Source organism: Phasianus colchicus, chromosome 4, assembly GCF_987193195.1.
Source record: "Phasianus colchicus chromosome 4, bPhaCol1.hap1.1, whole genome shotgun sequence".
Taxonomy (NCBI): Eukaryota; Metazoa; Chordata; class Aves; order Galliformes; family Phasianidae; genus Phasianus; species Phasianus colchicus.
In genome coordinates, this window is record NC_143439.1 from 21,093,606 (window position 1) to 21,119,191 (window position 25,586).

At 48.3% G+C, this 25,586-nt stretch overlaps 2 protein-coding genes across 14 annotated transcripts in view; both read left to right on the forward strand.

The window, feature by feature from the left end:
- Window positions 1-4,344, forward strand: part of IRF2 (interferon regulatory factor 2) — a 40,791-nt gene extending 36,447 nt beyond the window's left edge. For all 10 annotated transcript variants that reach the window (XM_031607557.2, XM_090138891.1, XM_090138890.1 and 7 more), the window contains 2 exons: window positions 1,692-1,738; window positions 2,994-4,344. In XM_031607557.2, the coding sequence (XP_031463417.1) occupies window positions 1,692-1,738; window positions 2,994-3,305 (359 nt within the window). In that variant the 3' untranslated portion in view covers window positions 3,306-4,344. The remainder of the gene's footprint in view (window positions 1-1,691; window positions 1,739-2,993) is intronic.
- Window positions 4,345-4,427: 83 nt separating this feature from the next.
- Window positions 4,428-25,586, forward strand: part of ENPP6 (ectonucleotide pyrophosphatase/phosphodiesterase 6) — a 42,532-nt gene continuing 21,373 nt past the window's right edge. Inside the window, exons 1-4 of one of the 4 annotated variants that reach the window (XM_090138886.1) lie at window positions 4,428-4,570; window positions 9,502-9,619; window positions 13,940-14,198; window positions 20,946-23,233. In XM_090138886.1, coding sequence (XP_089995012.1) covers window positions 23,005-23,233 — 229 coding nt within the window. In that variant the 5' untranslated portion in view covers window positions 4,428-4,570; window positions 9,502-9,619; window positions 13,940-14,198; window positions 20,946-23,004. Of the gene's footprint in view, window positions 4,571-9,501; window positions 9,620-13,939; window positions 14,199-19,617; window positions 19,775-19,893; window positions 23,234-25,586 lie in introns of those variants that run through there. The other 3 variants (XM_090138888.1, XM_090138887.1, XM_031607474.2) reach the window with 3 other exon arrangements.

Below are 25,586 nucleotides of genomic sequence, written 5' to 3' on the forward strand. Positions count from 1 at the left end.
AAAGTAGCCGTAGGTATCAGCTGTCCTACATAAATCTGCTTTATTTCAAAAACACCTCTAGTTCCTTTCTGAGGTTACACAGGCAAATGATATTTCTGGCCCTTCTGAGTTTCCTCATATTTCCATTGACGTCTATGAAATCCATTTTTTTTAGTACCAAGGCTGTTCTTGTCAACCTCATCTTGACACTGATTCAAATAACCTTCCTGATTCAAATGACCTCTCTAACTTTCCATACCAGAGTGGCCAGCTTCCATGGCTTTTCCTAACTATAGTGCTCTCTCTTGCTCAGCATTTTGTTATGTATAAACATCAAGGATGGATTCCTTTTCATCTACATCACTATTTTCTGTTGCCACATGCTTCTTCATGTCAAGGAATATCTGTTTCTTGTCTCTGTGTGGATTCCTCCTATTGACTGTGTCCGTGACCGTTTCTCCTTTTGTACAGATTACTTTCTGCCTCTTCTTCCCCTTTCCCTCCCTCCTAGTCTGGCTTAATTAGCCAACTTTATCATGTTGTCACATCTCTCTATACCTGTGCCAGTGAATGAGGAGCCCTGCAGAGTGTTAACTTCATAGAGCTTCACAGTTAGATCCTCTGCCTTGCTGCATGTTGTGGCTGGGACTCTGGAGTAGGCAAGGTGCCAGCTATGGAAGTTAACAGTGTTTAGTAGCTGTGCTGCCTGCTTACTTATTTCAGAAGGACTTTGAGTGCAGTTTAGATCCTTGGGTCTGAACAAACAACTGAGCCCATGAGTTTATGGCCCTTTGCCTAAACCTGGTCCTTAGCTGAGCCTCTGGGAAAGAACAGGGAGTTGCCAGTCTTTCTGGAGGCATGAATGGAGGTCATGTGGTCCTACCCCCTGCTCTAGCAGGGCCACCCAGAGGGCTTGAAAATACAGTGGGGCTCAGGCTCTTCTGCAAGCAAGGGCTGAGCTGCAAGAGTGTGGTCATCCTCCTGGAGCTGTAGCCCTGTCCCCCAGTGCAGAGGAGTGGCAGCTGGTGTGTGTGTGTCTCTGTGCTCTGTTTGGAGGTGGGAGGTGCTGGGGCTGCCCTGCTGTGGTGCAGGAGGTAATTGCATTTCTCTGTGCTGGAGTGTTGGGCAGAAGGATGAGGAATAGAGTGGGAGGCAGGGCAAAACTGAAATAAGAGCAAAGTGTAATAGCAGTAATAAAGTGCAAGAACTGATAATGAAGTCTTGAGGTGGCAAACTGAGATAATAGTTTATGAAACAAAACCATGCTTATCTCCTCTAGGGTGGTGGTGGTGATGATTTGCAGGGAGATAAAAATAAGGATTTGCACAGGACTTTGCTCATAACTGGCCTCAAGCTACCAAGAGCTGGAAAGGGGAAGAGGGGGCATTCCCCACCGGCAGGAGTCTCTCTCTGCCCGGACGTGTGAGCAGTAACACTGACCTGCTTCTTCCACCTCTGTTGCAGTCTGTTCCAGAGTGTATCCATACTAACCGTGACAACCACATAAATTTACTCCATAGTTCAATGATGCTGTGTTGTCTGGCCCTTAGATTACTTTACAGGGGGTTCATGGTTTACTGTTCTTTTCTGATTGTTTGGCTTGGCTCTGTTTGCTTGTACTTATATGAAGTGGATCATGCCTCTTGAGCTGGATTTTGTTACTGTAGATAAAATTACTTGGGTTTCATTTTTGCTTCTGTTTTATTTGACAGAAAGTGAAACGACCGACAGCGTTCCAAGCGATGAAGAAAATGCAGAGGTAAGTGTTTTCTGGATTTTTAATGCTTTGGAGCAAGATTTCAAAATAGTGTCTTGAGGTATTCTTTCCACTTCTTCATTTGCAATTGTGTGCTAGCGGAGCATTCGTGTTTAATAGCTGGGGAAGAAAGAAAAAGTAGGAATATTCAGGGGAGACAAATGTTGGGATGATTTTCAAGCAGAACACGTATCTCTGCAAGTTCATTCTTCCTCATCTGTCGAAACTACAAGGAAATTGATTTTCATGAGAAAATACTCTGCAGAGCCATCAGCAGTGCCAGCTGGTTTGTCAATATGGAGCAAACTATTGAACCTTGTCATGCGCACGCGTGCATGTGTACGCTGCATTGACATTGCTGGGTAGTGAGTATTTTATCTCAGCTGATACACACTTGCTTTGTTTTCCTTAAATGGCATGTGAGCTCATACAATTGGAGGAAACGCTTACACGTGTGATAGAAATACAACTTGAATGTTTGAGGTGTGCGAGGCCAAAAGCTTTCCTGAGCAGGCAAGACTGAGTTAGCATACAGCAAGAGCTACTTTCTGTCTGCATGGTTATAATAGCATTTATTCCTCTGCTCTGTACCAGAGGACTGTTCCTACTTCCATGAGCAGGTGGAAAATAAGCTACCTATGGGAGTTTGTGTCACAAGGAAGAGAGAAAAGTGTGGAAATGCCCCAGCTGCTGTACCAGTGGTGGCTGAGGTGGGGGTTCCCCATCTCCCCAAACCCAGTGGGGACCCTCCTTTGACAGGATGTGCCACTGCAGCATGTGTGATGGTGAAAGGACAGGATGCTCGTGTTTCCTTATCAGACCTCATCCCTGTGATGGGTAGACATGCTGCCAAGAGGTTTTCCTGGCAGCCTTACCTCTGATGGCAGAGCTTTTGAGTCTCTGTGCCAACCCTCCCCAGTAATGGAGGAGACTTCCATTTGAAGCTCTTGAGCTTTAGGTCACCTGTGTCCAATTTTGCCAGTGGCATACTGTGTATAAGGTCTTTTTTTTCCATGAGAAGAATGGGCATGGTGTCTTGAGCACTGGAGAGCCACCAGGATTAAGACACAGGACTTATAAAGGGAGAACTGACAGAAAGCAAAGACATTCAAAGCCAGCTGCTTTGACTCAGCCTTTTAGAGATGGGGTAACTGCTGTGCAATTTGTGCATATTTCTGTCTTCATCTTACTACTGGGAACCGTTTGCAAAGTGCGTTCACTCATGCAGTCTTTCCTTGCTTTTCCTCCCCCTTCATAGGGACGACTTCATTGGCAGAAGAAAAACATTGAAGGCAAACAATATCTCAGCAATCTGGGAATGCGGAACACTTCTCATATGCTTCCCAGCATGGCTACATTTGTAGCCAACAAGCCTGATCTCCAGGTCACCATCAAAGAAGAAAGCTGCCCGCTGCCTTACAACAGCTCCTGGCCCCCTTTCCCAGACATCCCTCTGCCACAAGTAGTGTCCACAGCCTCCACTAGCAGCAGCCGGCCAGACCGCGAGACACGGGCTAGCGTCATCAAGAAAACGTCAGACATCACCCAGTCAAGAGTCAAGAGCTGCTAAGCCTTTGACAGTGTGTTTTTTAGCTTTGTTTTGTTTGGTTTTGTATTTTACGTTTCTCTAGGAGAGGTTCATCCCTTGACGCACATTAGACAAATCTAAGGTAAAGAAAGCCTTGGCAATATAAAACATTGCTGTGTCTGACTCCAGTGCTGGAGTGTTTTTAACTCAGGACTCCAGCCGTCAGTGTGTACATCTGAACCCAGGTGGACTTGCAGGGTTGCTACGTAGGAAAATAAAACAAGAACTTTGGCCCACTTGCAGGTTCCAGTGTTTCATAAGAGGACCAACTGACCACAAGGGAAGTGGTGCTGCTGCGCTTCTTGCTGTCAAGGCTGTGATGGAACTGAAAGCCTCAGAATGGAAGAGAAAATGTGAACTAGCTGGAATATTTTTAAATAAGAAAAAATCTATTGTGAATATTGTACATAGTGCAGTACTAGCAACGTTGCAGTCTGCTTCTGCACCTTATTAAGAAAGCACTTACAAAAGGCCTTTTATTACCTTGCTCTACTTAATGGCACATTGAAGGTCCCTCCCCACCTGTATTCTTTTCCAAGGCTATTCTTGCTAAAGTGTCTTTAAAGAATAGTGGAAAGGAAAGAAAGTTAAAACTTCCCATGTGGATTTCATACATTTTAAGACTGCTTTTCTCGTGTTTGTTTTCTAATCTGCTATGCTTGAATGCCGCGTGGTACAATAGGGAAAAAAAAAAAAAACTATTACAGAGATGTTATGCAAATTCCCAGATTTAAAAAAAAAAGAATACTCTAATTCTAACCAGAGCAAGCTTTTTTATTTTTTATACAGGGGAATATTTTATTCAAAATAAAATTCTAAAGTGAATATAATTTTTTTTAATCTTTTCTACAGCAAATTTATAATTTTAAGATTCAATCCTTGGTTATCAGCAGTTATTACATCCTTGTGGCACATTTTTTTTTAATTTTGTAAAGGTGAAATAGCTTTTATGAGCTCATGTAGCAATCAGATTATCCTGTGGATTGATAATAAATATGGTATATAGTTAAATTTTTAATAATCCTCTTGTTTGTCTCTCTTTTTTAATCTTTCAGAAGCCCCAGATGGCATGGGTGTTTGATAGGTGGATATGACCGCTCAGAGTGAATTATTAGCATGAGCCACCTTTACAAATTCTGCAGTGCTCATCTGACAGAGTGGGAAGTTCTCTGCTCGAGACATCTTGAGGTGGAAAGAGGAACTAGTGCTTAATGGCAACCAGCTCAAGTTTGGCCTCACGTGCACAGGTTGGGAACTGCAGAACTCTCCTGGTGCTATTGCTTGGTTTAGCTTTGAGAAAGGCATCTCATGGAAGGGAACTTGGGGATGTTCATCTGCAGCCTAGTGTGGGCTCAGCTGAGCTTGCCCCATTCCTGGTAGATAAGTATTTAGTTTGCTCTCAGCTTACTTGTTTCAACAGTAGTTTCTTATTAGTGGAATGAATCAGAAGTCAAGTAAATACTCCAAAGCAAACATTCTCCAAGTCTTTCAATATCTGCTGCATGATGGCAAGTTCTGATTTCTCTGGTTTGGGTGAATCATAGGATGGCTTGGGTTGGAAGGGAGCTCAAAGACCATCTAGTTCCAAGTCCCTCTCCTGCTTGACAGCATTGCCAACTGCTAGATCGAGTCCCAGATCCAGCTGCCCAGGGCCCATCCAACCTGGCCTTAAACACCTCCAGGGACGGGACATCCACAGCCTTTCTGGGCAGTCTGTGCCAGCACATAACCACTCTCTCTGTGAAAAACTTCCCACTGACATCTAATCTAAATCTTCCCTCAATCTGTATCTAATGGAGCGTGTTGTAGCAGCTTGCAAGTTTGCATGGTGGTGGTGGACAAGCCATACCATTGATCCTGTGAAGCACTGTAAGCTTCACACAAAGTGTTCTTCAAGTGTGGTTATCTCTACTGTTGAGTACATATAGAGTATTGTGTGTATTTGTCTGATAAGCAGTAATGGACACAAAATTGGCTGTATCAAAGGAAGATGTATTAACTGGCTATTTAAAAGGCTCAGGTTCTGGCTAGTAGAATGTTCCTATGTTCTTAACTTGATACTACAATTTCAAATTTCATCACAAGTCTGCATGAAACTTGCAATTTTGTCTTACCAAACCAGTGATCTGGGAAGAGGGGGCTAGAGATTTGGTTGGAGATTGTTCTGTAGCATCTCCCAGCCCCTTTTAAGATGGTGAGATCCTGTTTGTTAGGCAATGACTTCACAAGATCACAGAAGAACTAGGGTGGAAAAAACCGTAGGGCACATTGGGTCTGACCTGTTGAAAGCAGAATCTTGGACTAGGTTATCCAAAACCATGTCAAACCAAGTCTTTCTAGCAGGGGAGACCAAACTCTTCTTCACCCAACAATCTTCAGCGCTGTGTAGTTTTCACAGAAGATAACATTCTTTATACCAGAGTTGCCCCTGAAGCAGCTTGGGCCCATTGCCTCTTGTCCTTACACCATGAATCTTTTTGAAGAGAATACCTTCATCTTCTCTGGAACCAACTTTTAGGCACCAGGAGACTCCCTCTGATCAACTCCCTCTGAGTTTCTCTTCTGTAGGCTGCACAAACCTCTTTGCTTCAACTTCTCTTGACCAGACCAGTGGCTTACCCCTAGGGCATGGCTGTGGTTGGGACTGGGAGCTGCAGGTGGAGAGTGGCTGGAAAGGGGCTGTCAGGAAAAACTTAGGGCTGGAAGAATCATCATCTGATGAATTTTCATTGTGGGGAAGGAAGAATTGGTTTTGTTCAAAATTAACCTTTGGGTTAGGGCTGCATACAATGACAAGCCAAGAGCTGCAGTTTTCTTGTGGCTAGGAAGGAGCTGCCAGGATAAATGGAAGGCTAGTGGCTTGAGTTCTCTTCTGGGGAAGGCATCCTGTAGGAAAGGAAGGGCTGCGGTGCCTGGGCTGAGACTGAGTCTGCATAAGGGCACAGGGAAAGAAACAGCCCAGTTGCACAGGGCTGGAAAGCATCTTGTAACGTAAACTCAGTGCTGGTGCTCTCGTTCTCCTCTCAGGAGTATTTAGTCTGTGGATGGAGAGGTTCTCCTGCTTCTGGCTCAGCCTGGGCTTAGCACTAGAATTATAGCTGCAAGCCCAGAGATGCAGTAGTGTGAGGACAGGAAAACATCTCCTAAAGTAAACAGAGCTGACTCTAGGCTTTTGCTTTTCCAAAAACAGGGCTTCTGTTTACACCAGTGATGGCCTGCTCTCTCTGGGGTCAGATTGGCTGCGTTACACACTGGCACATCACTGCCAGCCTCCAGGAGACAGCAGTGCCCTATGCATTATGTACTGAAAGCTGCAGTAGCTTATCATTTCTAGGTGTGTTTTAAACTCCCTACCCCTCACACTTGGCACTGACAAAAAGTCTCAAAGGCTTTGTGCCTTTCAGCAATAGCTTCTGCTTGCAAAGTCCCTGAGCTTCTTGCCTTTCAGCATGTCCTGCATGGCTGTGAGTGAGAGTCTGGCTTCAACAAGCTCCACTGTGAGCTTGGGTAAGCAAGGAGCTGTTGCCTGGAGGGCTGACAGAGTTTTTCTAGGTAGATAAATGTTTGTTTCTGACATAAACTCTCACTTGCAAGGAGAAGGCTTTGCTGCTCTTCAGCCATCTGAAAAGTAGGACTAGTTGAAGGAGAAAGGCAGAATCACAGAATGGCCAGGGCTGGAAGGGACCTCAAGGATCATGAATCTCCAACCCCCCTGCCACATGCAGGGCCACCAACCATCCCACCTAATGCTAGACCAGACTGCCCAGGGCCCCATCCAATCTGGCCTTGAACACCTCCAGGGACGGGGCATCCACAACCTCCCTGGGCAGCCTGTTCCAGTACCTCACCACTCTCTCCGTAAAGAATTTCCCCCTGACGTCCAACCTAAATCTCCCTTCTCTCAGCTTAAAACCATTTCCCCTTGTCCTGCTGTCACTCACCCTTTCAAAGAGTTGATTTCCCTCCTATTTGTAGGCTCCCTTTAGATATTGAAATGCTGCAATGAGGTCACCCCGCAGCCTTCTTTTCTTCAGGCTGAACAAGTCCAGCTCCCTCAGCCTGTCTTCATAGGAGAGGTGCTCCAGTCCCCTGATCATCTTCATGGCCCTCCTCTGGACCCTCTCCAAGAGCTCCCTGTCTTTTTTGTACTGGGGGCTCCACACTTGGACACAATATTCCAGATGGGGACTCACAAGAGCAGAGTAGAGGGGAACAATCACCTCCCTGTCCCTGCTGGCCACCCCTCTTCTGATGGAGCCCAGGATCCCATTTGCCTTCCGAGCCACAAGGGCACACTGCTGGCTCATGTTAAGTTTTTCATCTACCAAGACCTCCAGGTCCTTCTCCACAGGGCTGCTCTTAAGGACCTCTCCTTCCAGTCTGTATGGATGCCTGGGATTCCTCCGGCCCAAGTGCAAAACTCTGCACTTTGCCGTGTTGAACCTCATCAGGTTCACCCGGGCCCACCTTTGTAGCCTCTCGAGGTCCCTCTGAATGGCATCTCTTCCTTCAACCCTGTCGACCGCACCACTCAGCTTGGTGTCGTCAGCAAACTTGCTGAGGGTGCACTCGATTCCATCATCAATGTCATTGATAAAAATGTTAAAGAGCACCAGTCCCAAGACAGACCCCTGGGGGACGCCGCTCGTTACCAGCCTCCACCTGGACATGGAGCCATTGATGACCACCCTCTGCGGCCTTTTGACCAGTTTCTTATCCATTGAGTGGTTCACCCATCAAATCCACATTCCTCCAGTTTGGAGATAAGGATGTGGTGGGGGACCATGTCAAAGGCCTTGCTCAAGTCCAGGTAAATGACATCGGTCGCCTTTCCCTTGTCCACCGATGCCGTCACTCCATCATGGAAGGCCTCTGGTGAAGCCGTGCTGGCTGTCACGGATCACACGCCCTTTCCTCATGTGATCAAGCATGTCATCCAGGATGATCTGTTCCATGATCTTCCCAGGCACAGAGGTGAGACTCACCGGCCTGTAGTTCCCGGGGTCCTCCTTGCTCCCTTTCTTGTAAATGGGAGTGACGTGACCCTTCCTCCAGTCATCCGGGACCTCACCTGACAACCACTTTTCAAATATGATGGAGAGCAGCTCGGCAACCACCTCAGCCAGCTCCTTCAGAACCCTGGGATGCACGCCATCTGGCCCCATAGACTTGTACACATCAGTCTCATGAGGCAGGCAACTCTAGTTCTTCTCAGAAGCAAGAAAGGCAGCTAAGCTCCAAAAACAGCAGCCTCCACCCTGCTTGAGCAGCTGCTCAAGAAGAGATAGATGTGTGCCTGGGAAGGGCATGCATGCTTACTAAATTCTCCCTCTTCCCAGGGCTTACGTGTTTGAAGCTCTTTCAAGAGTTGTCCACACATGGGAGTTGCTGAACATAGCTATAGCACTGATCCCTCACTGCATGGTGATTCGCATCCACTGTGGCTGGGAGGCAGCAGTGTGCTCGCTCTGAGGACATTGCAGTTTGTTAGGGCAGGTGCACACCTTTCTCCTCCCTGTCTGGACTCTTTATGAACTTTCTAGTCTCTAGTGAAAGGTTAATCTACACAGCAACCTCTTCAGCATGGACTGAGGAAAGCAGTCTTCTGTCTCAGAGCTGTAGGAGCTTCTTGTCTCTACGACACCTCTCCTTCTCTCAGAGCTGATTGACAGTAATTGCAGAATTGCAATTGCAGAATTGCAGAATAATCAGGTTGGATGGGCCCTCTGGAGGTCACCTGGCCCACTGTCCAGTCTAAATAGAGCTAACTGCAAAGTCAGGTCAGGTTGCATGGAATCTTGTTACGTCAAATTTTGAGCATCCCCATGGATAGAGGCTCTGCTGCCCAGTGGTTTCAAAGCAACACGTATTTGAAAGGCATAGGCTGACATGGTCATGTTCACAGCGTGACACCACGAGTCCCGGATCCTTAGGAAACCAAGGATTTTGTTGTTGTTGAAGGCTAAAGTCCTGTATGTGTGAGGTACTGCGATCACAGAGAGGACTGCTCTGAATCTGGGAAAGAGGAGTGGTGGCATTTAAGAAAAAGGAGAGAGAGAGAGCAGAGACTGCTTCTGCATTTGTGAATTCAGCACAAGGAGACTGATCCCCCTTTTGCTGTAGGAGCCTTTGCCCTCAGCTACTGTGAATTTCCCTCACCGAGGCTTGTTTTTTGCAGTTTTGAAGAGGGAGCTGCTTGAAGACTCTTGTGAAAGCAGGATGATCCTTTCTGAAACTCAACCAAATCAATGGAATGAAAAAAATGAAATGATAGCCCCGAGCCTAAATTTATCCAGGTGTGTTTATGAATCATACAGTGTTAACCCAGATTTCTGCAGGTGTCTGGAGCCACTGCCGCCTTCCCCCTGGAATATGGCAAGATTCTTGTGCACAAAAGTATTCCAGTCCCATTCAAAATAATAATAGCAGAGTCAGTTCAGTCTGTCCAGGGCCAGGCCCTAGTTTTCTGCTCAGTGTGTGGCAGTGAATGTGGCTCTTGGTTGTGCATCCCACCTGGCTGTCCCCGTCCCTCCCTCTGTCCCTTGGGACTCCCTGGCTACAGCTGGGGCTGCAGAAGGAGACAAGGGCTCTGCTTTTTATACCGTAGTAATTGTTCTGTCTATTTGAATTGCATTTCCTCATGACTACATCTCTCAGACCTCAGTGCCACAACTCTTCTCTGGAAGATGGCTGGTAGGTTTGGGTTCTTTTCCATGTTTTTCTCTGATGTATGGTTTCCTGGCTGATTGCACCCTTTAAAATACAGCCAGGTTCTGAAAACTTTGTGCCCCTGTATATTATGTTTTCAGGCTGTTTCTTCGGAGAGTATCAGCTTTAACAAGTCAGATCCAGACTGTAAAGTGCTATGTTATTAACTCCTCACCATTCCTGCTCTCAGACCAGCAGCAGAAAGCTGACTGGGTGCTGAGCACGTTTGCTGTAGCACAGACTTTTGCATGTGCCCATTTAAAAGTGTTATCTCTTGCACTGAGTGCTGTCAAGTTTCAGTTTTCGTTAGTATTTTTACTCTCAGGCAAATTTGTAAAGTTTTCTTCCCCCAAAGGAATAAAAAACCCAACCCAACCAGCCCACTGCTGGCAGCCTGTTGGGTGCAGCAGGCAGGCTGCTTTCCTGAGCACCTTTCTCTTGAGGGCAAGAAAATATTGACACACAAATAATACTGCTGCAGTACACTCTGGTGTGAACCCTGGAGAGCTCAGAAAAGTTAAAATCTGTTTACTCTAGCAGTAAATTGAGCCATTCTCCCCACTCGGCTGCTCTGCCTAGCCTCAAACCCACAGAGCAGCACCACTGGAGCTGGCAGGAAGCCGTGATGTTTGCATCTTGGTGTCCCAAAGCACAAGCACAGGAAGGACATCAACGAAACCAACCCCCTGAGCTGCTTTGCTGGCCTGCTTTGTGCCCCAGTGCCTGCAGCATGGCTCGTCCTTCTGTGTGGAAGGGCACTCACTACTTGCAGCTGCCTTTTGCCTTTGCCAAAGTTTGCTGGAGGAAAATGAGATAATGCCTGTTTTGCTGGAAGGCCTTGTGATGCCATGATGCAGTTAGTTTGAGGAGAGCACTGCTATGTCTCTAGTAATATCTGTGTGGAAATGCAAGTTTCTTGGTACTACACAGAGATATTACGAGTGTTTGTTTGGGTTGATGAAGCAAAATTAGTAGGGAAAATGTAAGGGATGAGCATAAGTAAAGCTGATGCAAGATTGCTTAAAGCTGTGAAGCTTCCCTCTGAATAAGGATGTCAGAAGCAGGCATCACTGACATTGGGCTGAAACCAGCTGCCCCATGTCGTTGGCCTGCTCTGACTGTCTGCAGCAAATGCTAATGTGGGGTAATGCAGTACAGCCTTGATGAAAGGGGAAAAAAAAGCTGTGAAGAGAATTAGCTGAAGGAGCATCCAGAGTGCTGGTGTTTGTATGTCAAGGCTTTAATTAAGTGAATAGCATCTCCCTGTGCACACAGGGCTGCAGCAGGGTTCTGAGGCTCGATGCCTTCCCATCCCATGGCCAGGGCCACTGCCCCTCTCACCGTCCATGCACGTAAACATGTGCTGTGCCAAAACAACCTCCCAAATGGGTCACTCCAGGTAAAGCCAACAGGATGTGCACCGACTTCCCTTCCCTCGGTGGCAAAAACAGCCTCAGTGCCTCACCAGGAAACTGGCCTTGCTGCCAGATGTGCTGTCCATCTGTCCAACAGCAGCATGGTGTCAACAGGGGGCTTTGTCCTAGTGCCATGCAATGAGAGGGCATGGGCTGCCTAGCCACGGAGAGCCCAGATTGTTGCTTGCTTCTGGCATCCTTTGGGAGAGATCAGCTCCTCTGGGTGACTGGGTGAAGAGCTGCCTGTTAGGAGTGCCTCTGACCCTCAGCCTGGCTGGGCCTTCATGGGCACTGTGCTCCAGCCTCTTAATTCTGCTGGGTGTTTCTGTATACAGGTGTATCAGAGGGTCACAGAATGGCTTGGGTTGGAAGGGACCTTAAAGCCCCCTCAGCCTCAACCCCTGCCATGGGCTCAGGCTGTGCAGGGCCCATCCAACCTTGGGCACCTCCAGGGGTGGGACACCCACAGCTGTGGGCAGCAGTGCAAGAGCCTCACTGCCCTCTGAGTAAAGAATTTCCTCCGAACATCTAATCTGAATCTCCCCTCTGGTAGTTTTAAGCCATTCCCTCTTGCCCTATCACTATCAGACTGCCTAAAATGTCTGTCTTCCTCCTGCTTGTAAGCTCCCTTCAAGCACTGAAAGGTTGCAATGAGGTCTCCCCAGGGCCTTCTCCAGGAGCAGAACCTGTTCTCTCACTGCTTCCCCTGACTAAATATGTGCTCAGTGCCGTGGTATTGTTCTTTGGTTTTGGGCTGTTTCCAGCTGATTAATTATTACAGCCATGCAGGGACCAGTGGTTTTCACAACAGGGATGTGCGTCAGACCAGTGGCTCGGCCAGACCAGTATCCTGTGTCCTGCAATGGCCTGAACAGGCATTTGGGAAAAGATTGTCAGAAGCAGAGCAAGATTAGGGGAAACTGTTTCCTTGGGAAATCCTCGAGCAATTACTGACCAACAGTTTTGAGAATCTGTGAGCTGGAGGTGGTATCTTGACTAGTTTCAAGTGTCCTTATGGATGCAGATTGCGTGAGTTTCTCCAATTCTATCTTGACCCTGTTCATGCTTTTAGTCACCAGAATATCCCACGGCAATGAGTTTTGCCATCCAGGCACACACTGTGTAGAAAAATGCTTCTCTTCGTCTTCCCCAGAGCAACTCCCTGATCACTGAATGATCAAACAAGTGCTTGGAGATCTTCAGATATTGAGGTTGTGAAAGTGATAACGTGCCATTGTGCTCACATTCCCCAGAACCACGTGTGTGGTTTGTGCACACCTTAAACCTCAGCCACGCTCTGCAAACCCTTACCAAGTGAAAGTCCTCAGCTGTACTCACTTAGCACACAGAACAGGCCAGAGCCTGCAGGAGGTCAGCTGCTGCCTGTGCACATTGGTTTTGTAGGTGATCAGGGTACTAGATGGAGACAGCTGCTTTCCTGGGGGAGCCCAATTCAGGGGAGCCCACCAGGCACCATCAAACAGGCAGCACATGCAAATGCCTGCTGCATCTGTATTTATGACCACGCTGACAAAAAAGCCCACTGTTGCAGTGAACGAACGTGTGTTAGAGCTTGTATGTTTTATAAAGCTCCTCACCCTTCTGGCTGGTTTTTGTTGAAGAGCACTACCTTCTTTCGAAGAGGAAGCAGGTGCACAGAAAGGATTTGGTTTTGCAGGCGTGCCGCTGGGCGAGGGAGGTGGCAGGAGGGGTTGGCTTTGCTCAGCACCTGCTTTTCCTTGCTCAGAAAGCAGCTGGTGCTGAGCTCCCCGCTGAAGTTGGGCATGCAGACTTGTGGGCTGCTGTAGCATTGCCTCCCTGTGACACACAGGTGTGCCCACGCACACACTGGCATGCACACAGGCTGCCCCTGTAGTTGCTAAGTTGACCCTGAGCTCCTGAGCAGCAAACTGAAGGTGACATTGGCTGTTTCTCTTTCCTTCTCTCTCCATAGAAGTACTTCTGTCCCTTCTTTGCAGCTTGGATGGTAGTGGCCATGGGCTCAGGCTGCTCGTCTAGAAACCAGGCTGAGACCTGGCACAGGCCCCACCTAGTGGGGGGCAAAGGAGAGAGGAAAGGGGAACTGCTTTTTGGGACCGTATCATCACAAAACTGGGAGAAGAAGTGAAATTGTGACTGAAAAAATGGCTTTAGTGAAGTAGAGTGAGCATGCTAATCTTACAGGGAGCTGTTCCCATCCTGTGGTCTGAAGGGGAATGTTTCAGCTCCTTCTTTCCAGTTGCTAACCTGCCAATAGTCTATGAGCATTTTGTTGGTGTCTTTCCTTGTATGGGGAAATCTCAGCCTCTCTCCGAAGTGAAATTTAGCCCAGCAGCAATGCTTTTGCATCAGTTTCTGTTTTGGGATGCTAATGAAGTGTTACATGCAAGAAGGTACACCTTTGTATGCCTGCCATAATCAGCATGACAAGTCACACGTATCTTTTGGTAGGAGGTGTAGCACTTTGACTGTTTTTCTGTGTCTGCATTAAAGGTTAGAAATAGAAGTTATATAAAAAACAACAGGAAGAAGAAGAGGAAGAAAGCAAGCCAACATGAAGGAGGAAAGGGAAAGAAAGAAGAAAAGGAAGAAAAAAGGAAAGGAAGGAAGAATGGAAGGAAAGAAGAAAGGTAGAAAGAAAGAAAGGATTAAAGGAAGAGAGAAAGAACTGACGAATGAAGAAAGAAAGGAAAAAAAGGAAGAAAGAAAGGAAAAAGAATTAAAGGCATCTTTTCCCCCTCAGTGTGCCTAGGTAGGCAGCGTTGCTTGCTGCTTCATTTCATCTCATTTCTTTAGAAGGTGCTGGCTGTGCTGAAGAGCTTTCTGAAAAGTCAGCATATGTCTCAGAAAGAAAAACTCAGGTGCTGTGATGGAAGGCTGTAAGTGGACAGGGAGGCCATGCAGCCCACCTCCCACCCCTTTGTTCTGCTGAGGCTTTTTGTGAGCCAACAGCAAGTAACCATGATGCAACTCAATGGCTTATTGCATTATGCAATGGAGCATGTTCAAAATAGCTTCTGTGGTGGGTGTCCAAGCTCTCAGTGTCCCGTTAGGCAGAAAGAGCCATGCCGTGGGACACTGACAGCAATCTGGAAGTTACTCTGGTTTGACTTCCTACTGAGCAGTGCTGGGTTGGGCCTGTGTTTCATGAGGTGAGCAGAGGCACTGCGGGGTGTGGGTTTCACCCATTCTCTACATTGGGAAAGGGTTGTAAAGGAGAAGAATCTTCAGGTCTTACGCTGAGCTCAGGATGCTCAGATTTTGCAGAAAACAGAGTTACTGACCCACAGTCCAAGGACTGCTTCTGGTAAGTGGGTGTAATAGAAGGCCAGGGGGTTGGGATTACTCAACTAGTGTTGCTTGCTGCAGGGAGAGCTAGCCACCATCTGGGCTCTCCTTTGCTGCCAAAGACCAGATGTGACAAACAAGAATCCCAGCTGAGCCCATTGAGAAGTCTGCTTGGGTATTTTGAGCTACAGAGGTCAGAGATTTATTGCAGGGCACTATTTGGCTGGTGCCATGAAGCTGTGTTACTGTGAAGGAACTGCAAAGCACAGTGGCACTGTTCAAATAAGTGATCATGCTGCAGGGATCGCAAGTAATACAAAAGGCAGTGAGCCTCAGTCTGTTTTAGTGAGCTAAAGGATGCCCAGCTGCAAGCCCTGGATTCTTGGAATAGGTAAAGAAAAAGGAAGGGAAAGGGAGAGGTGACCTGAAAACTTACAAATGGAAATCCTACACTCTTTCTGTATGTTAAAAGCCTAAGAAAGAAGGTGCAGTCACAACAGACACCAAGAGAGGTGGTGTTGTTTGCCTGGGGAGGCCCTAACCTTCAGCTGAACAATGCTCTTGCTTCTGTGTCACAGCAGATACTGCATCTTGAACATTTTGTTTGCTTTGGCATTGAACAGATGGCAAGGAACTGGAAGGGATTCAAACAGCAGCAGACATGATTTAAGAAGAACTGTCTTGAGAAACAAGCAAATCTATTTAAAGTATAAAGCCACCAAGAAGGGGGAACTATTGAGTTTTGCAGAAAACAGTGTAATCTAAAGGAGTAACCAAGCGGTGGTGGTCTCCAGCACTGTGCCAGGGGCCTGCTGAGCATCCTTGGCAAGGTGTGCACATGCACAACCATCAGCCACGTACCCTGCACCCCAGAGGCTGCAGTGCTGCAGCAGCGCCGTGTGCTGCATCCCCTCAGGTGGCCATAGCAACCACCAGTGATACCAGGATCCAGGCCCCGGAGCAGGGCTGCCATAAGGGAAGAAGACACAACCACCACCTCCAGGCAGGCTAGCAGGGAAAGGCATGGCGTGAAGCTGCTGCGTTCAACACATCGCCTCTCGCCAGGGCTGAAGGTCGCCGTGTCGGAAGCGGAGGAGATCCGCAAGCGAGGGCACCGCGTCCACCTTCCCAGGAGAGCAGCTGCGTGCTCGGGCTGACACCTAGCGGCGGAGTCGGCTCTCTCCTCCCGGCGGTGGCGGCGTGGAAATCTTTTTTCCATTGGCTTTGACCCTCTGACAGCGCGCTGGGCTCACCGAAACGCGGAAAAAGCTTTCCTCGGGACAAAGCTTTCACCAGCTCACCTCCTTGGTGTCCCATGGGTGGAGCAGGCTGTCGTGGGATGGTGACTAGACCTCGCTGAGAGGTGGCTGCATCAGAGAGACCTGAGCTGTGCAGGATTAAGACAGACCCGTGGATGCTCCTCCTAAATCCCTGCCAGCAGTGCTGGAAATAGCCCAAGTGGGGACCTGCAGCTGAGTAGGACTTGGATGAAATAAGCTGGAATCCAAACAGGCAAAGCAATGGGCCCCTAACCTTATTTTTTGGAAAAAGATACTGATTTTAAAATGTTTCGTGCCCCTGCTAAGTGCATTAGCAGCCTGGGCGGTCGCAGTGAAAGAAAAATACCGTCTCTGTGGTGATCTGGTGCCTGTGGCAGGCATTCAGGGGGTGATTTATTGCTTCTTTGGCTGGCAGCTGGACAGCCACACTCTGTGCTCACATATTATGGGGTTGTTTTCTATTGCCTCCAAACTTCCTTGAAAGAGCTAAGTACTTTGCCACCTACTTTCGCCCTTGAAAATCAATGGCGTGTTGGCCATGTCAAGGGAAATAAATCCTGATTGGGAAGGGGAAGCGTGGGGCTGCTGGTGCTGGAGGTTACAGTAGCATGTCCATCCCCAGCAACTGGAAACGACAGAAGATTGGCTGGTTTGTTTTTGATGCCACGATGTTGGGTGGGAAAACAGAATGTGCTGCACGCTCTTAGAACATGAAGAAGAGAACTTTTCTGGCATCCAGCTGCCCCAGGGGGCTGGTAGAGCAGGAGCAGCCTGTGTGCGGAGCCAGGAGAGGTGGAAGCTCAGGGGGCTGGACCAACACAGGAGGTGGTGATGGGCTCCAGAAAAATGAGGTGGAAATGAATTCAGGGCCAGATGAACCTCTCTGTGGAGAGAGGGCCCTGAGTCAATGCAGAGGGATGCCCTTCTGCTATTTTTCTATCAGCCAGGCAGCGGAAATACTGTATTCATGCAAGATGGCCACCGCTTTTCCACTGGGAATAAACAGCAAGGCCCTTGGTCAGGGTACTTGCCCTTCATGTGCTGTTTTGTTTTGGTGCTGAAAGAGGAACGATGAAAGAGAAAAGGTTTTACTGTGTCTGAGACCCCCACAAGCCAGTCTTGGGGTCTTCTCCCACTGAGGGGAAAGAAGCAGGGAGGAGAAAGGTGGTAGCATTATGTTTTCCAGTTTTTGGTGCAATGTGACTCATGGTTTTTGCTCATAGATCTTTGTTGCTCTTCAGTATCAGTTCTGTGCTTTGATAATCTAGAAAATGAACGGGACTTAGACAGCAAACTAACTAAATTTTCCAGCTCTAAAACAGAGCTGCTTCTTATTGTCCGAAAAAAAGTTCAAGGGAACAACTTGGCCATAAGCAACAGGCCAGGATTCTGTAACCTGAGCATTCAGCTAGTGAGGACATTCAGCTGATGTGAAGATAAGACCTTGCCCTCTTACAGAAAGGAACATTACTGCTGGTTGGATAGGGACAGACCTTACCTGTAAGGAAACCTGGTGCAGATCCAGCCTGAGAAGTTATAACTTGCTGACAGAGAAAAATTCATAGCTGGGGAGCGGCTGCCATGAAAATATCATTCTATTCCAAACACAGACCAGTTGCAAAACTGATGGCTCTTCTTGGCAGGGTGAGTTCTCTAAAGGTGATTCACCAGGCAGTCCAATAAGAACCCATCATGCTGCAAGATAAGCCCTTCATTTGCCTTCCAGTAACACCTTCATCCTCCAGGAACCAACACCCACGACCAAAGCCATCAAAAATGTAAAGCCAAAACGACTGTAGTGAAGTGGCACACAGCAAAAGCAATGGCAGCTGGGGGCAGCAACTTGCTTGGTAGCAGAGGCAGCTGGGCAGAGATCAGCCTTTAGGGACAAAAGTATGACTACCACCAGGCTGGCTTCAATAACTACTGTCCGAATAATGGCCCTTCTTCTTCTTTGGCATGCTGAGATCCAAATTCCCATGACTTTTAAGTGCTGATGTCAGAAGTTGTTGCTGAACTCTATAACCTCTACACTATAAAAGATGCCAAATGAAAATACACACCCAGGCACACACACACACATATATTTATGCTAGTCCTGGATAGCTTGCTTTGTGTCTACACTAAGCACAAGCCAACACTGTCTCTTTTGCACCCAGTGTAGAAGGGTACCAGAATGTTCAAACATGGGATATAATTTTATTCTTGGAAAGTAGGAGATCATCACCAACCTGCCAAACATTTGGCCTCTCAGATTATCACTTATTTAGTGGAAAAGTCTGAACTGCTAATACTTTACTGAAATGGGCCTACATTTGACTAGCATGAGATGTCTCTCAGATTGTTAAACTTCAAGCTTACGCTTTCATCTTTCAGAGCTGCTGCTCAAATGATATCTGACACTGACAGAAGCCCATGTGCAGGATGCTGGTGGACATGCAGAGCACGCTGCTGTTCTCTTGGAGGAGCTACTGGGATGTGAACTGATGCACTGAGCTCAGTGTCATCAGGAACGCGTTTGAGTCAAGGCACAATAGGTTTCATAACACAGATTTTGTTTTGATGATGATGGCTTCCTTTTTTATCCTACATAAACTGAGTGATTTTGATTAACATGCTTGGCTTTCCAGGTTTCCATCTCCACCTGAACCATAGCATGTTGACCCCTGTTTCTGGTAGTAAATTTCCCTACTGTCCAGAGAAGTGACCTGACAGCGGAGACAAAGAAGAGAACGCAGTACTCAGTTCCTTGGGACTAGCCATCTGCTTTCCCCATATAACAAATGCTATTGGGCACTTCCAACAGAGAGAGCTGTATTGTGTTGTGTTGTTGAGGGTTCCTCAACAAAGCAAGAACTTCTGCATTACAAGGTACTGGAGTTGAGGCAAGCACGGCCTTGTGCTAATTAAGTAATAATGCTGCAGGGGCATAGGTTAGAAATATTTGGTAGGTACTGAAGGTGGAGAAGGTTTTAAATGAAAGGAGGGAGATTTAGGTAAGATGTTTGGTGAAAATTTTTCATTCAGAGGGTGGTGAGACTCTGGAATGTGTTGCCCAGAGAGGCTATGGGTGCCCCATCACTGGAGGTACCCAAGCCCAGCTTGGATGGGCGCTGGGCAGCCTGAGCTGGTGGGGGGCACCCAGCCCATGGCAGGAGTTGGGGTTGGGAGGGATTTAAGGTCCCTTCCAACCCAACCCATTCTATGAATTTATGATTCTTTGGGTTGATATCTAAGCAAAACTCGAATATTTTGGATAGAATTTGGTCCAGTTTCAGACCATGAAAATGACCCTTCTCCCAGAGCTGGCCAGTCCTGCACTCAGGCCAACACACCATGATTGAAGGAGGATCTGGGTGCTGAATGCAGCAATGAGATCCCATCACCTGGAGTGGGCTTCCCAGCCTGATCTGACTTGAACTCCTTTCTACTTCCCCCTAGGTAGTGAGTTTAACACCACCAGGCTTTTTTGCATGCACGACTGACATGAACAGAAGCCTATTTCCTGTATGTCACGTTTCTCACGATGAAGTGCTGCATACTGAAAGATTGTAGAAGTAATTAACTTTGTGTTAACTATCATCCAGGAAGGTCTGGTGGAACAGCAGATGCCTTGTCAAATGGACTCCTCTGTGTAGAAGCATTTGTAGGAAGGCACAGTACAGGAGCAGACACCGATAAAGCTGACTTCCACCATTCAACTACAAAGAGAAGACAAACTATGAGGTTTGCAGCCAACAGTAATAAAATTCTGTAGCAGGTAATTTTTTGCCAAAGTGAGATCTTCCATCATCTAAGAAGACAGATCCAATTACTGCTAAAGGTTTTTTATGGATGTCAGCAGAGGAGTTAGTGACATCTGTGACACTGTCGTTTTAGGTTTGGTGGGGAGACAAGGATGAAGAACCTTGGTCAAGCATTTCTGACCTTCAAACTTCAAATGGGTACAAACTTCTTCCTCTTCTTCAAAGGAACACAAGCACCATGCTATTCCCATTAGGGTGTTTTTGTCTGGAGGTGGCTATGCTTTCTTATCTAATGTGGGAAAATGCAACCAAACAAGTAAGTCAGGCTGCGATGGCCAAAGTGTTTAACCACTGCTTTATGGAAGAACAAGGTAGAAGATGACAACCAGAGTAGTTATACCATCTTATCTTTCCTCCAGAGAAGAAAGGAAGACAAATTTCCACTTTAGATTCTCTAGTGTTTTACTTTCAGGAGCTTTTGTTCTCACATGTGCTCCTGTGCCTAAGGACATGGGTCAAGTGGTGCTGTGGGGCAGCTGGTGACCCTAAATGAGCCAGTACTGTGAATCTGGAAAACACGCTTCCAATTCCACCACTTCAGGACAAAATGAAATAAACCATCCAAGGACACTGAAGGCAGTTTTCCAAAAACGGACACTTGCTTTTGGCCAAGAGGATTTCCTGAGCAGCCCAAGTGGCTGAGGATCTCATCCCAAACAGTTGTGATCAGTGGGGTATCTCCTTGTGCACAAACCGGGCTTAGGGATTGTCTTTATTCATGCTTCTTCCAAAACATGGCATTGCTGCTAACTTGTGTAAACTATTGTCCTTGGACTTCAGCTCAGGCTCTGATAGCTTTTGTAAGAGCGTTTGTATCAAAATATTATTGTGCTGGAGTCTCTAAGGCCATCTGGGGCTTTGTGCAGACAGGGTGCTTACAAATGAATGTGAACCAAAGCAAATCAGCATTGCTTGGCAGGGATGAAATGCATTGCTGGGGTCTGTCTCTGCCAAGTGAGACTGCTTGGCCCCGGTCCCATTCTTCAGGGGGATTGTCTGTCAAAACACAATTTGGCTTTGTGAGGCATCATGGTTACATGGCTCACTGTGTCTTTAACTCCTCTCAGGCCTCGTGCTGCTGCTATTTGTGAGTGGAGATCTGTAAATTTCTCTCTCTCTCAACAGGGCTCAGGTTGTGGCATTTTGCACCAAGCATCCCTCAGGTTGTGCTTTTCTTTAGGAGCTCTCAATCAGCAGATTGCAACTCTCTTGAAAGGAAGACTTCATTTCTTTAGTGCTGTGAGATAATAAAAAGACATCACTTTGTGACATCTTGTGATGGAGGCCCAGCTTCTTAGCCTTGCCACCTCAAACATCAGGTCATCCTTTCAAGGTGAGTCCAACTTGGTTATCTGATTACTGTCCTTAATTATCCCACCCCTGATGAGCAGCAGCTGCAGCTTCTGCCAAGTCCCCCTGGCAAGCCCAGAGGGCAAGCTAGGACATCAACATGAACATGCTCACCCTGCTAACGATGCATAATCACAAGTGCCTCCCCACTTCTGAACATTTTTAAGAGTTCATTCACCTTCCATATGCACATAGGAAGCAATTACTTGGGTGGCTTTGAGCCCATGCTTTTTGCCACAATGACATCCTGCAGAGAGCACTAGCAGAAGTCCTGTCCCTGAGCACTGTCTCTGCTGAGCCTTCTGTCTGTGCTGAGACCTGGCCATGCTTGGAGGTGCAGGTGACAGACAGCACGTGCCACCCTGCCTGGGCTGTCACATCACCCTCTGGCCCAGCACGCAGCTGCAGCCCCCCCTGGGCAGTTGGGGTAGCAGCAGCAGCAGCCTCGCACAGACTGGGATGCTCACAGCTCGGCTGCCCTGCTCACGCAGCCTGCAGCTTTCCTCTCCTGTTGCACAGCGTGCGTGCTTTCCTTCCATTCCTAGCTGCTGCCTTGGTTAAAATAAACCACAGGGTCCTCACTACTGAGTGTTAGGAGGGGAAGAAAAACCTAAGTGCACAACAGAAGAGTATGCAACAAGTCAAAACAGATGGCAAGGTAAAACCCAGCTTTTGAATCACGTGTTTACTTGCGGCAAGCCAAGCTCCTTGTGCCTGGCATTTGGGGCTGGCTGTGCTGTGTTTCACTGGCACGCTCACACCTCTGGAGAGCTGTGGCATCTCTCTCAGCCTGACAAATACTTTGGAGGATTCTTGTGCACGAGGAAAAGCCAAAGTAGGTGGTTTTCATAGGCAGCCTGCTTCATAGGGGGTCTGGCCTGAGCTGCAGGAAGGCTGGGAGCCCAGTAGCCCTGGCTGGAGTAGGGTGCTGTGCCCTGCTGGCCTTGGCACTGTCTCCTTCAGGAGAGGGCTGGGGCACAGGACCCGCTGTCATCCCAGCAGAGCAGGCCTGGTGGCAGCTCGCTACACACCTCTCTGTCCTTCTCCTGGACAACGGATGTGCTGGCAGCCCCAAAACTGCTGCCTGACCTGGGCTGCAATGTGGTTGCACGGATCTGGCATGGTTCTGCTAAGAGCTGCTGTTGTGCCAAGAGACGGACAAAAGCAAAGCCAGGCAAGATAAGATAAGCGAAAATAGAGAGGCCTAAAGTTGCCAAGATTGTAACAGCTGAGTGAAGAAGTGTGAAGAACCTTGCCCTGGCTCGGGGTGCCGGCACCTGGTGCTTTGTGTTCAGCCCTTGCACAGGTGCGGGCGGTTCAGAGGAGGGCAAAGGGGAGGCAGGCTGTGAGGGAAGCTGGTGGCCGTGCTGCTCAGCCGGCAGCGCTTGGCCCGAGCGGAATTAATGGGAGGCAATATCCTGCGCTGCGGGAAAGCCGGGCTGCGGAGACATCGGCACTTCTGAGCTGACGGGAGGAGGACCTTGCAGGGAATTGCGACCAAAGCGCAAACAACTCTTCATTAATGTGAAACTTGGCACCGCCCAGCTCTTACCCCTGACAGCGGTACCGACAGCCAAGCAAAACGCTGCGTTCTCAGCGCTGAAGGCTGGCTTTTCCTATTAAAGCACGAGGAGCTGCTTACACCCGCAGCACGCCGAGGACCGTCCCTGGCGGTGCCCCGCTCGCTGACCCCCCTTCCACACAGCGGCCCGGCAGCCCATCATCCGCTCGCAGTTAACGCGCGGCGACGCAGCGCGGCTGTAGCTTTAAAGCGGGTGGAAGAGAGCGGTGCCAGGTCCGGCCCCGCCGCACAGCCCTCGCCTCTCGGCCCGCCATGGGGAGCCGCGCGATCTTCGTCTTCCTCGCCCTCCTCTCCCTCGCCTCTGCCCGCCGCAAGCTGCTGCTTTTCCTCCTCGACGGTTTCCGCTTCGACTACATCGACGACGCGGAGCTGGAGTCCCTGCCGGGCTTTCGGGACATCATCGGCATGGGAGTGAAGGTGGACTACATGACCCCCGACTTCCCCAGCCTCTCCTACCCCAACTACTACACGCTGATGACGGGTGAGTGATTCGCTGCCGCGATGCTCCGCGCAGAGGCGGAGGGTATCTCGCCTACCTTTCCGTATGCAGGGCTTGTGGGTGCCCCCGTCGTGCTGTTAGCCGGGAGCCTAAACGTACGGAGCTTAGTGCCGCTGTTGTAGGTGAGAGGATAACCAGAGCTGTCCCGAGCCGGGAACGCCGCTCGGAGAGGGTTTTACTGCGATGCGGGGCTCCCCTCGCCTGCTGCGCTCTGAACGCAGAAATACTCAGAAAGTAGTGAGCACGGGGCTCTTAGCCAGCTTTCAGTCAATAAAAAGGCACGTATAGAGAGGGGGGAACTACGAGGAGGCTTGTTTTCAGCCGGCAGGAGTTCAGAACTTTCTGAACTTCAGAAAGTTCAGCGTTGTACTTCTTTTTAGACTTTACTTCTTGCTGTCACTGCTTCCTGCCCTGACTTTGCTCTGAGTCCTTGCAGCAGCCAAACAGACAGCCATCAGGGAGCTTCGCTACTGCTCCCCTCCTGGCTCCTTTCTTCTGAGTACTCAAAGTGGGAGAAGAGACACAATACTCCCAAAGCCGTTTCCTTTTAACCTAAACAGGGCAAAACATCACAGAGGCACTAGGAAGATGTGGAGTGCAGTTGCACCATTCCTATCGGATAAAGGCACCCTGAAGCCAAAATCTAAGTACATAAAGAGCCAGAAAAGTTTTTCTGGAGTTTCAGATCAGATCCTTTCTCTGTGGTTATTTGACAAACAGGGCCATTGAGCTATCTGGGAACAGTGAGAAAATCCAATACCTCCTGGGTTGGTGGCATCTTCTGCTGCCTGCAGAACAATGCACAGCCCAGCAGTCTGTATGCTGCTTGCTGGGAGGGCAAAGAGATGCCATTGTAAGGCAGGACCTGACATCAGTGGTGCCCAGCTTGTTTTGAAACCTCTTAACTCCCTCCTCCCCATCTTGTAAGGAATGCCTGTCAGTGCTCATTTCAACTATGAATTTAAAAAAAAAAAAAAAAGTAGAAAACTGTTAATTTAAGTCTGCCACTCCACTGTGGAGCATTTCCTTTAGGTGATGCATAACACTTCTTATTTGTGAAAACCCTTTGGATGAAGTCACTAAGGGGAACAGGGAGCAGCTGCTTTCTCTCCTTACCACACTTTGTCATCACACCAGTTAAGTGCATGTGTGTGAAGTGAAGTCCACCATCAGCCCTTTGAAGGGGTTAGTACTCACAAAGGGGTTTTGGTTTAGGCAATGAAGCATGCCTACCAGACTTGTTATGTTCCAGGGTACCAGTTTCTAGTGTGAAGTCATGAGAGAGAGCTCTGTCTCACACCGTCTGAAGTCTCCTGACCTTCACAACAGGGCTCTCCACACAAATAGAAATGACCTGCAAACAGTAATTAACATTTGTGGTGCATGAGCAACAGCACTGTTAAACAGTCAGCAAGAAATGAGGACTGGATTTAGGTGACAAACAAGCCCAGAGGAAGATCTGAGACTGTTCCTGAGCACTCAGAGTGTAGGTGTATGTTTCGTAGAATCACAGAATCTTTTGAGTTGGAAGGGACCACTAAAGGCCATCTGGTCCAACTCCTTGCACTGAACAGGGACACCTACAGCTCCATCAGATGCTCAGAGCCCCTCCAGCTCGACCTTGGCTGTCTCCAAGGATGGGGCATCCACGACTTCTCTGGGCAACCTGTGCCAGTGCCTCACCACCCTTAGTGTAAAACACTTCTTCCTTATATCCAATCGAAATCTCCTTTCTTCTAGTGTGGAACCATTTCCCCTTGTCCTGTCACAGCAGACCCTGCTAAAGAGCCTTCTCTTCTCCATGCTGCACAGCCTCAACTCTCTCAGCCTGTCCCCATAAGGAGGTGCTCCGTCCCTTGGATCATTTCTGTGGCCCTTCTCTGGGTGTGCTCCAACACATCCACATCTCTCCTGTATGAGAACCCCTATCTGGACACATTACTCCAGGTGAGGTCTCACAGAGCAGAGGAGCAGGATCACTCCCTGACCTGCTGGCCTCTGTTGATGCAGCCCAAGACACAGTTAGCTTTCTGGGCTGTGAAGATGCATGGCTGGCTGATGTTAAGATGCTGTCCGCCCATACCTATAGGTATGAGTGGACATACCCATACCCTTTTTATCAGGTTTAGGAGGTGCTGAGTCAGAAGGTAGATGTAGTGCTGCTGGTGGGGGTGAAGCTGTATGCTCAGTCCAGGCATGTTCAATCTGATCTCACATCGGACACTGCAATTTGTCCATCTGCACTGTAAGGGTGCCTGTAACTGACTTTTCTTCCCTTAGAAACTGGCACATGCAGGACTTAAATGTTACTAGTTTGTTCTGGGAAATCACGGAC